This window comes from Sceloporus undulatus, chromosome 4 (assembly GCF_019175285.1).
Source record: "Sceloporus undulatus isolate JIND9_A2432 ecotype Alabama chromosome 4, SceUnd_v1.1, whole genome shotgun sequence".
In the NCBI taxonomy this organism is placed as follows: domain Eukaryota; kingdom Metazoa; phylum Chordata; class Lepidosauria; order Squamata; family Phrynosomatidae; genus Sceloporus; species Sceloporus undulatus.
Window position 1 is genome coordinate 180155456 of NC_056525.1, and position 12908 is coordinate 180168363.

At 38.2% G+C, this 12908-nt stretch overlaps 1 protein-coding gene across 1 annotated transcript in view; it reads left to right on the forward strand.

Moving 5' to 3' along the window:
* The window catches only part of LOC121928488 (myelin basic protein), a 143556-nt gene extending 134669 nt beyond the window's left edge, over positions 1-8887 (forward strand). Inside the window, exons 8-9 of the mRNA XM_042463267.1 lie at positions 3194-3301; positions 7133-8887. Coding sequence (XP_042319201.1) covers positions 3194-3301; positions 7133-7189 — 165 coding nt within the window. The 3' untranslated portion in view covers positions 7190-8887. The remainder of the gene's footprint in view (positions 1-3193; positions 3302-7132) is intronic.
* The last annotated feature ends 4021 nt before the right edge of the window (positions 8888-12908 follow it).

Sequence of the window (12908 nt, forward strand, 5' to 3'; positions counted from 1 at the left end):
ATGTCACCATAAGTATTTAAACTTTCTCCAGTTAAAAAAAGACCTCTACAGTATCTCCCAGATAATTACCCTGCCCTGTCTTGTTGACACCTTGGGGCCATATAGACGGGGGGCTCCTCACCACCCATTCTTGCCCCAGAAGGAGGCTGCAGCAACCAGACGCCATGGCCTCCAGAAGAACAAAAAAGAACCCGCTCCTTGATGGGTTCTTTTTGCATCCCGACAGGGGCGCCATAGGCATACTCACACACCATGATGACGCCCCTTGTGCACAGTGCCATTTGGGCACTGCGCCACATGGATGTCATCATGGCACGTGCTATATGGATGGGCGCATGCCATAATGGTGCATGGACGGTGGAACAAGGGCTTGGACGCATGCAGGCCGGCACAGTCCCCTTATTGCTTTTAGACAGCTTCTAGAAAAAAGAAAAAAAAGCTTTCACAGGATAACTCTTAGAATTATACTTATCCATTATGTAGTTCATTAAGAGTGGAAAGCTGTGAAGGGAGACAGGTTTAAAGAGATGGGGGGGGGGGAATCTGCTGCAAGTGAGACATTCTGTTACTAATTAGAGATGCATTTATTTCATTTCCCCATGCAAGAATTAATAACTTCAATGAACCTCACTAGGGAAAAATAATTAATTACACAAAATACCGAGTCCTGGGGGAAAAAATACTGACACCCCCCCCCCACACACACACACACATACACACTTTCATAAAGGCATGTTTTCTGTACAGGAGAGCTATATGTGCTTTTCTGCAGATGATTGTGTTTTGTGGAAAATACACAATTTGGGTTCCCATGCAGGAAAACTATATGCATCTTTTCTGAAACAAAATTTCCCCAACCAAGTTTCAAAGTGAGAAGAACCTCATAACTGTTCTCCCCCATCCCCTTTAAAATCAAGGATGCAAACACAAACAAACATTCTTCACATCCCTTGTACGAGTGAATGTTTCAAAAGGCTGAGAGGCCTCTTCTGGACAAAGTACATGCCACAGTTGAAAGCTTAGTTTACAGCACTCAGGATTACTTAACATCACTCCAAAAGAATAGCTAGCAGAACAGGATGTGTCTGGGAGAGGAGGAAAGGACAGGTTGCTTATCTGTAACTGTATTTCTTTGAGTGGTCATCTGCAAGGAAAACTTACATTTTAAAAACTGTTCAGCAACAGAATGTTCAAGCATACTATATACAAGTGTAGTTGTCATGTTTGCCTAAATATTAGGTATTGACAATATTTTAAGGTGTATTTTTCTTGCTCATATTGGACTGATGTGATTATTTAGCAGCTGCAGTTAAAGCCACTTCCATCAGAATTCAGTCATTGAATGACAGCAGACATTTTTTTTACAGCTAAGTCATATTTTCAACAGTCAAATCAGTTGTGTTTCTCACTCTCCTCAAGTACAAGTAGAACTATTGGTACTTTAGGAAATAGAGCTAGAGCATATTGGGCTTAGTACAAGTGCATGGGAGTCATAAACACCACAAAAGTCCACAAAGAAAGGTTAGGTCAAATTTATAGCAAGAACACAATGGCGCTGTCCATCATTAAACAGACATTTTGCTAGGCCATAAAATATCATTGCCAATTGCTTTACTATCCCAGTTAAATGCTTGTGTAGTCTCAGTTCACTTCCTAGTAATTTCACTTTATATTAGGCAGCAGTAAGTGCCTGGCAATCTGAACAAACTGGTGAAGTGTGGATTCTGGTGTGATATTTTACCCTTAAAATTTATTGTTGTTTACAAGACTAACTGTAGTGGTTTAATTTTTTAGGGAACATTCTGCTTCTATTGCAGCGCATTGAGTCAGTTTTTACAAGTGTGCAAAGCACATTCCACATCTACTAATACTTCAAATCAGCTCAGCAAAATACTATTTGAAAAGTCCTGCTAAATCTACCAGTTCTCTTCAAATGGTTATGCAGTAACTTTCATCAACCTTTCCTCATTTTTAACAATGCTTTCCAACAAGGGGATTATGCTGATCTGTAAGTACTTATTCCACAAGCTTCTATTTTCTCAGGAAAAAATGCTAAAGTAGTAAATGCTTGAAAAATGACCACATTTATTTTACTAGTACTTCTCTACCCTGCCATCACTGAATGAATTAAACAGATTCCATCAGTTACAATATTTCTATTCATTATGGATGATCATCACTGTATGGTATTCTCAAACAACAGCCAAAACGTACAGTATCACAAGTTTTAACCTGAGGCTGGAGAAGGCTGTGGCTGTCCACCTCCTTGATGCTACTTCAGCTGTTCAGGAACAGCTGCTTTGCTTCCCTAGACCTTGATTGTGCCATCCTTGTGAAAGGGTAAGGAGGACGCTCCAAACCTAGATGGCATCCTGGTTTCTACCCTGGTGATGGTAGGTAGCAGCAGAGGAGGTGAGTGGCCTGGGCACATGGGAGCTAATTTTATGCTCCCTCCAACCCACCACCAAAGCCACTTGTTTCATTAAGCCTCATAGAAAGTCCAACTCTTGTTTCACATGTTGGCTGCCATTGATTTCAAATAAAATTTATTCTCAGTGATCTTGTCTTCACATTTTCCTCTTTCCTACTACAGTGGGCTCCCCACATTCGCTGGGGTTAGGGATGCAGGAAACCTCAAATTAAAAAAAAATACCTAAGAGAACACCTATCTAGGAAAGTCTAGGTCCTTCAGTGCAACTCCAGATGTGGTCATCATCCACCTGGAATCATAGACCATAGAACTGAGCATAAAATCATAATGGAGGACTTACAAATGTCTAGAGAAATGTTTTCTCTAGTAATCTCTGGTTCCTCTATTGTGACTCTGTGGTCAACGTCTGGCGGAATCATGCTGGAGGACCTAGAGATTCCAAGAGAGAACATATTACTCAAATCCATGAATAATTAAGTCTGCAAAAGTCAAAGCTGCAAATGTCAAGGGCTGACTGTACATATCATACTGCTGCCAACTGTGATCATTTTCTTTCACCACTGCTCCTCTGGAAGAAACTCCCATCCTATTTCAGAAGTGGTCTCATTGAGTTCAATGAGTCTTACTTCCAGATAGGTTGGTATTACAGATTTATTATTTTATGCACTTGTTTAATGCAATAACATTTTGTCCCAGTTTTCCTGTTCTAAAGTAATGCATTCAAATGACACACCAGAGATATTTGCAATTTCTCTTTTGCAGGGTGGTGAAACTCACAAGCCTGGATATGGAAGTGGCAAATTCCTTGAGCGTCAAAAGGGACAAAAGGGATATGATGCCCAAGGAACACTGTCTAAAATATTTAAACTGGTAATGCTGGGGAGGGGATTCATTCAACCTTTATAAAGGCATACAACAATATACATTTACAATAAAACTTAAGGATCGTTATTATAAAATTTAAGTCATAGTCTTGTTGCCTCCACCAGAAAATCGGCCATTAGCCTGGTAATATGCGGGTTCCAATCTTCCAATAAGTAAGGAGGGGATTAAAAATTGTAATGACAACAAACTGTGAGGGATAGTGAGAGAACCTGGAAATAGTTTGGAAACTCAAGCAATGGCTTACAAAATCAGCACACAATTATTTCAAAGGGTAGTAAGTCTGTAGACCAGTTGAATGTGTGGAGATATGATAACACTATAGCCTCAAACTAGCTACATGAAAGCAAGATCTTATAACCAATGCCCAACATCTACAATCCAGATGATGGGCATCATAAATAAGCAATCTGAAGAATTTGATTTGTTAAATAAAATCCAGCTGTGGCAATAGCAAGTACATTTCTATACTGCTTATCAATGTACTAAGCAGTTTACAAAGTGTAAGCTAATTGCTCCCAACAAGCTGAATACTCATTTTAGCAAACTACAAAAGGGTGCCAGGTTGAGTTGACCTGGAGCCTCTGGCTGGTATATGAACTCACAACCTTGTGGTTTGTGAGTGAGTGGCTGCAGTACAGGCATTTAACCACTACACCACCAAGGCACCAGGGAGTTCCTTTTGTGTGTGACACACAAATAGGCAGACACAAATGCAAAGTAACTGGTTTGAAGACACATTTCTTTTCAACTGCAAATTTAGTCCTGAAGGTTATAAAACAACCAGCTTTTAAAATAATTGTTTTAGGACTCCAGTCCAAGTAGAGATGTAGATGAAATTACGCGCCAGCAATTATTAAATACAGATGCATCTGTTATAAAACAAAATCTTTTTGTTATTAAACATAATCTCAAAATTTGATTTCCTGCATTTTCACAGACCGACAGAACTATCACTTTATTTTAAACTGCACAGGAAATTGCATACCAAAAACCTATTTTAATCAGCTGCAGTGTCTTGTAAGACATTTGTGAAAATACTATGAGAAGTAGTAATTCCTTAATTCAAAGGAAATTATAGGCCTTGTTGAGCCCCCGGAGTAGTAGGAAGTACAGCCATGCTGCAAATGAAAGAAAAATATTCTAATCCTCAATTTAGTTATAGAAAATATTATTGCTTATCCCTCGCTGGTATCAAAATTTAAGTCTCATTAGCTTTGAGTGTCAAGTTGTAGATGAGTTTCAGAAAAGCATGTCTATGCCCATGTGAATAAACATTCATGGGATATCACTATATCTAGCAAAGACATTGTTTGAATCTGACAAGACATATGGTGGTGTGAACACATCTTGAGCCACGTCATGAGGCCAGTATAGTTCTTCAGATTTTGATATTGCAATGGGAAGGTTTTTCATGGTTCAGAAAATCATATAACAATTCCCATTTTGATTAGATTGTTTTTTAAAAAAATATTATGACATAATTTGGGACACGGGAAAGGGCTGCATGCTTTCTAATACTCAGTAGAATCAATAAGCTAGTTTTAAATTAAAATAAATAAAATAATTACTTTTTTGTTGTTTAGTTAACCCCAAACACAAGTCAATAAATATGTTTGCACTTAAAACAAGGCAGCATGAAGAATAACAAGCTACAGCAGCAAGCATTTTTCAATTAAACAATGTACCTTGCTCTATCAGGCATCTTTATTTGTTTTAATGGGCTATTTGTGAAATAATTATCATGGTGAACATTATACCGGGGGAAGAGGATAAATTATGGTTTCCAGAAATTGTATATTTTGAATTATAATGTGATAGAATCAGGGGACCCTTTAAAGTATGTATGTCTAACTATTCCACCCTGTTCCTAATTATTATTACCAGTGTTTTAAAATAATGTATCACTTGTTCTCATGAATATCCATACTTAAGTATTATTTCTAAAAGTTGGTTTTCATGCAAATTTGGTGTTTCTGGGAAGAGACATATTTACATTAACCACAATTTTAATTTGTAAGCCATTAGAACTGACCATTGGCTTTGTAAGTCATTAGAGTGAACATCACATTAGGCTCTCTTAATAGACATTACTCTCCTTCGCCCAGTGTTCCCTATAAGTAGGATGTTTCTCACAATACCCTTAACAAACATTTGCAGACACACAAGTTTATTTTGTATAATGAATGAATAATAACTTCATATCAGTGGTGCCCATTATTTTACTATTACCCAGCATTTTCTTTAAAAGCCTGGCTCCTTAAACCACAGCTAATTGCAGGAAGATTCCTATGACAAGTAATGGATTTTAAAGGTCCACAGTAATGTAGAAATCAATGGTTCATAAGACATAATTAATAGTCCATTAAATATAATTACAATGCTCTGCCTATTTTAATGGATGAAGCTAAGCAACAGTATGGTTCAGTGGCAGATGAGATTACAAATATTGAAGGGAGATAAACGCATTGTTGCCAATAGTATCATCAAAATATAATCACAGAACCAATACTGGAAAGGGCCAAAACAAAGAAATGAATCATGAAGTCATGAAGTGCATTCTTATGCCACAAAGTAGCCAAAGAACAAAGAGTCAAAGCAGTTCCAAAAGATGGATGCTGGGATAATTGGAAGGTGGTGGTGATGGTGGTGAATCTATCTACCTGGTGATCCTTAAATCCGTCAACCTGACACCTAGAAAGTCCTAAAAATGTGTACTGTTCTAGAATGTTCTAAATCACCTATAACAGTCAGGTCTCTTCCTTTCTGTTTACAGAATTGCTAAAAGTGTAAGAACAGCAGAGGAGACTCTCAGCATATGCTAATCTTTAAAGAGAACTATGTACTAGACAGGAATTGTGGAGGTGGAGTATCTCAAAACAAGAACAATTCAAGAGTATTTGTGAGGGAAGTGATCTTCCCACTTTGACGACAACAGCTCTCAGACGTGGCAGTTACAATAGGACAACTGTTACATCACAAACTCATACATTTGATCTTTTCCTTAAATATCAGTGCAGAGAGCTATGTCCTTTCTCTACAAAAGCTGGTTGAGACCCCTAGAATAACAGAAGGGCTCTTCGTTGTAGTGGACGTTTTGAAGTGTGGGGTTGGCAAACTGCTTTTTCCTGGCTACTTTTGTGACTGGAGGGGCAGTATAAACTAGGAAAATGCAAAATATAGATTAGTCTTGCTAATTAATGGAATGTTGTATTTTTAGAACCCTGAGAATTAGGTGAATGCTGCTGTTGACCATATATAAATAAGCTAATACACAGTATAGCTGCAAACGGCATTCCCTTTTTTGTTTTCAATGATCTCCAATTGTTTATTTTCTCCAGCAACCATGAAAAGAATCAATTAGAATTAATTAATGCTTCAGTGACTAGCCACTACTCCATTGAATAAGATTTTACTGAAGTACTCATTAGCGAGTCCTGCTCACCTGACATTTCATTAGAATAAACTCAGCATGCTTGCAAATTTGATGATTTTAAAAAAAATCCAATATCCCCAAAAGGAAAAGTATTTCTTAAAATGCAGAACATGTAGAAATCAAAGGATTAAAGAAATCTGAGACACTGCCCAATAAGTACTGGTAATGTGCATCTGCCGTTCACTTAAAAGGGATTTGTTCTCAATTCCAGCAAAAGGTCTGAATAGTTGAAGACGGGATAGGATAACTTGTCCTGAATCAATAAAAAAAAAACACTGATTTGTACCATAGCGTCAGTAGTGTTTATTATTCCACATAAGTATTATACTTCTAAAAGGAATGTTCATTTTTAACCACATTCACTTTTTTCTTTCTTTTCAAAGGGAAGCTCTGGTTCCCGACCTGGTTCTCGGTCTGGCTCTCCTGTGGCTAGGCGCTGAAGTTCTAAGATGTCAGTGAAGGACTACGTTCTCTGCTTCATAACATAGCTGCCTTAAAGATCTAACAACAGATTGCAGAATTCCCTAGATAGAAACACAATCTATTTGTTAAAGTCAGTTGAGTTGTGCATGCAGTAGAAATATAAGAAATTGTATTGGCAAATGCTGAACAAAAGCAAACAAACAAACAAAAACAACCCACCCTCAACTTGCAGCGTAGCTTTTACTTGCTGTCAGCATTACTTTAGGGAAAGTAACAGAATTCCCCATATTATTCACTCTTGTTCAAGGCGTTCCCAAAGAATATAGGGCCTTAATTTTCAAGCTCATTCAGTGTTAGGTCCCTTTCATATTTCTTTTTCACTAAACGTTAAGTAACAACATAAAATACATATAGTGGTCTGAATTAGCATTTCCATTAGTGAACTTTGAAGTCTCTGCTGTAAGCTGTAATAATAATAAAAACATGTGCAGAAGTTGTAAGGACTGTTTATCCCAAAAGAATTAAATCATTTGGTTTTGATTTGTTATCATTTATTTTGTTTGGTTTTTTCATACCCCTTTCTCTCACAATTTTTTTAAATTTTCTTAACTGGATTAGGCAGTCATGGAAAGGGACATTAAATTGTGAGTACAAGGTATGTTGAGACGTGGGAGAAGGCAGCTGTTATTGTTTCAATGAGATTGAGCAATGGTAATAAAGAGAGATGCACACTTGATGGGAGTTTTCCGGTGCATGGCCAATTGCTCATCACACCCATCCGATTAGAAATTAAGAGTTGCTGGGAGAGAGAAAATAGGATATCATACTTGAATTAGACTCATTTTACAAGACAAATTGAGGGATAATCCCAAAGAAGGAGAACCTAGACATGGTCATATGAACATTGGGTGTCCCTGCAGCTTCACACAGGCACTTGCTGCAAAGTAAGCTCTTTTTTGCAGCTTAAATAAATAAAGTCTAATTTCTAAATGACAGAGAGCCCTTTGGTGAGGAGGTTTCAGATAGTAACTGCACATATAAAGTTAGCATTTCTAGCTGTGTCTTAGTGCAGCAGAGCAAACTGCCCTCGTGCACTGCAGATAACATACATTAAAAGTAACAAACTAGAGGTAGATATTAACGGTTCACACATACTCAAGATATACACGTGTAGAAATGGGTCTACCTGTCTACATGGTGAAAAATGCTCTTCTGAATTGCACTGTTTTATAATATTCAACATATTCTGTCTTCTAAATGTTCTTTCTTTACTCATGCAATGTTTTATTTGAGCTTATTTATATGTTGTAGACAATATATTTAAGACTAAGTTGGCACCTGCCTTTAGCTAGGCTAATGAGTATTGGGAGTTACCTGTGTTAATGCCAACTGACATATAATGGTTGTGGTTGTTGTTAATGATAGATCACTTTAATCTGTCATAGCTTTTGAGCAACATACTTAATATGCAGCAATGAAAGATGAGAGGGTAGAAAAACCCAGAAACTAAACAAAACAGAATACCAAAACTTTGAAGCACACACCTATTACAACTTTTCCAAATATCGTGGCTATGTGTATTTTTCTATGTGTAGCCTTATCCAGTTGTGCATCCCACAACATAATAGTGAGTTTCATTTAAGTGTATTGTTCTTAAAAGTGTATGAAAACAACTCATAAAAAATCAATATTGAAATAAAATACTCAACTTTTAATGAAAAGTGCAGATTTTTTTTTTAAAAATGGTTCATACAAAGGCTTTCAGTTATCAAACACTCCGTTGTGTAAATTAGACAATTAACATTTTAGAATATTTTGTATATTCTTTGCAAGGAGCTAAGGGATCAGAATTTGAAGCCATTTTTTTCCTTGACATATTTGCTTGCCATAAGAAATTCTGTCTTTCCTGGAGAGAATAAACTGTCACCCTTTAAACTGGGTAAAATTAACATAATTGTTCAGAATGCATGGGATGTACAGTGGGCCCTTAGTATCATCTTTGGTTTGGTTCTATGACCCACCATAGATACCAAACACATGGATGCTCAAGTCTCATTAAATACAATGGCATAGTAAAATGGGGCCCCTTATATAAAATGGCAAAATCATGGTTTGCTTTTTGGAATATCTGTGGGGAAATATTTCCAAGCCATAGATGGTTGAATCTCTATATATGGAGGGCCAATTGTAAACATGTTCCAGATTGAATTGTAAGCATTATTCCATACATTTGGTTACTCCAGGCCATCAGATGCAGACATCAAGTTCCACTGCAAGTCACTCATAATCTTTGTCCAGGAACTACCCCCCTAAATTATTTGCTCAAGGCTATCTTGGAAGTGGTTATGGAGTTTATTTTCTAAAAAGACAAAAGTTTCCACTCCTTCACAACAGAAAAAAAAAAGATACAGCAACAAGAGGAGACAGAACAAACAATTTATCTTCTCCAGCTCTATTCACAAAGAATCTCAAATGTCACGGAGAAGGGTTCTGTGGTTACCTGACATGCTAGTGGGTGGCTTTCATTTTTTGCTTTTACAAAGCATTGTTTGATCATTTAAACTCCCACCTGCCACCTGAAGACAAAAGTTCATGCCTGTGTGAAAAGCAGACATAGGATACCACGTTATTTTCCCCATCATCTTCCCAACCTCTGACATGTTTAATGTGATTTCTGTCTTTAGTAGTTACTCTAAGCGCATAATCTCAACACCCATCCTAACCACAAATGTTCTGTTACATACTTGAAGAAGTCTAGCACAGTACTGGGCTGCAAATATAGACTCCTCAGCCATATTAAATCTTCACAGAAGTATACTCACCAATATAATGAGATGCTTAATACCTGTCTGACTGGCTGATCTCTGTGGAAGGATCAGTTACTCCGAATACTATGAAATATACTGACCACTTGGAATAACCACTATTTGCTTATCAATATTGGTGTTCTTTACACATTTTAGTTACACAGCTCCAATTGAAAACTTAATATAATGTGCTAGTTTAACCATAGACTGGCTACCAGTTACTTCTACAAAGCCTGATGAAATTTCTAAATCTCTATGAAAACTTCCACAATATTATTATGTAAGCAGCGCATCTTGAGCTATCTGATGCATCCCCACACCAGGTAACAAGGAACAGTTCCATATTTGTGCCAGTTGACTACAATTCTTTCTTTCTTTAATGGAAACTTGCCAGGGAGTAGCAGGCAGTGACTACCACTGGTCTCTGAACCACCACTTTATGTAGCACTGAGGTACAAAACATTAAAACAGGGTCCATTCATTTCAAAACAACATTTCAAAACAAAACATTTTGAAGTACACACATTTGGGGAAGACACATTTTTTATGTTTTAATATATGGAGCAGGCACACTGTATATAGTCTTGCCGCTTTTTGTACATGAAGTCACTTCGTGATATAAACAATCAAGCCATATTTGATTTAAACCAAGATTCAACCTGTATTCTTCCCATATCATTCCTCATTTTTTTATGGTGAACTAGTTGCAGAGCCTGAATCTTGTTGGTGATGTGATGCCTGCATCTGTGTTGTTTAGGTTATTGTGGAAGAAGGCATCTGACACCTCCTTTGTGCAACAACCCTGCAGGCATACAGCCTGTTTTTCCAATGCTGGAGCAATGCCCATGGCTATTTAGCAGCTAAGGGAGAATGTGAGTGACCTAGAATCATAGAATCATAGAATCATAGAATCGTAGAGTTGGAAGAGACCACAAGGGCCATCCAGTCCAACCCCCTGCCATGCAGGAAATCACAATCAAAGTATCCCCGACAGATGACCGTCCAGCCTCTGTTTGAAGACCTCTAAGGAAGGAGACTCCACCACACTCCGAGGGAGTGTGTTCCACTGTTGGACAGCCCTTACTGTCAGGAAGTTCCTCCTAATGTTGAGGTGGAATCTTTTTTCCTGGAGCTTGCATCCATTGCTCCAGGTCTTAGTCTCTGAAGCATCAGAAAACAAACTTGCTCCCTCCTCAATATGACATCCCTTCAAATATTTAACCTTCTTTTATCCAGGCTAAACATCCACAGCTCCCTAAGTCGTTCCTCATAGGGCATGGTTTCCAGACCCTTCCCCATTTTTGTCGCCCTCCTTTGGACACGCTCCAGTTTCTCAATGTCCTTTCTGAATTGTGGTGCCCAGAACTGGACACAATATTCCAGGTGGGGTCTTACCAAAGCAGAATACAATGGCACTATTACTTCCCTTGATCTAGACACTATACTTCTATTGATGCAGCCTAAAATCGCATTGGCCTTATTAGCTGCCGCATCACACTGTTGACTCATATTCAACTTATGGTCTACTTGGACTCCTAGATCCCTTTCACATGTAGTTTCATTCAACCTGGCAGAGTACAGCTATGTTTTTGCAGCTGGTTGTATGAAGAAGGCAGCATCCTCCTGAATCTGCCAGGTATCTTCCTAAGGTTTAGTAGGATGACATTTTCTTCCTCTCTCCAGGAATACAGCTCGTCTGACTGCCCCACACATCCCATGACCACTAAACAGCCATGGAAGGTAGTGGCAGAAAGGATGGAGGGAGGAGTTGGGGCTATGCACTCAACACTCTGCCAACACAATGCAGGATCATAGAAAGCATATATACTTTCCTATAGAGTAGAAAAGTAGTACAGTGCAGTAATAGAGAATGGCTAAAATGGTGACTCTGATCTTTGGGGATCTGCTTGAGCAAACATGTTTGAGTTATTGTACACTCTTCTAGCTTATTTTAAATGGGTAAAAGATGCAAGCCAGGTAAAGGATGATGGTGCTATTGCTTTGGAAACAGCAATGGAGCAATTTCACTGGTAGTAATTAACAGGTGAGTGGGCATTAGATATTTTTTGCCTTAAAGCTCTTGTGAGTCCAAACTAGAATAGCCAATGGTGAGGACTTACGGAATCTGCAACCAAACATCTAGAGGGCCTCTGTCGCCCACACTGCTTTAGAGCGAAAGGGGGAGAAAGGGTCACATGTATAAATTTCCTCCTCATCAACCAATACTACTTCTAACTTTTTAAAATAAAGCAGTCAACATATTTTAAAACAACAGTTGAAAGGTCTCATTTTAAAGAGCAAACTGTATTTCTAAAATGATCAAATTTAAGGTGTGCTTTCTCACAGCTGTTCAGATGTGCCTGAGTATGAGACGCAAGCAGTCAAGAGGTCTTGAGCCAACACAGCATCAGCCAGTACCTATAAAGAAAAAAGAATCAGAATGTGGGATTTGCCTGGATAGCTTCCATTCTCTGTTGCTCAGTCCAGGGGGGGGGGGGGGGGGGGTGTGTGTGAGATATTGGCCATGTAGACATTTTGGACTATGATTGTCACAATTCCTTTAGAATGGAATATGCTGCAAGTTAATCTATTGCTTAGAAAGTATGCCTAAATACGTGAATACAAAATAATCAAAACAATTTATAAACACTTCAAAAATTACCAGTTATTGGTGTTACAAAAAAGACATGCATTACACAATATGTTTATGGAATTACAGATACAGTGGTACCCCGGGATACGAAATACCCACGTTACGAAATTTCCGGGATACGAAAAAATCCCATAGGAAATAACTGTTCCGGGTTACGAAGGTTATTTCGGGTTACGAAGAAAATTTTGGTGCTTTTCGGCGCTATTTCACACGAAATCGCAGCTTTTCCCCATTAGCACCTATGGGTTTTCGGCTTGCGAAGGCTTTTCGGGTTAC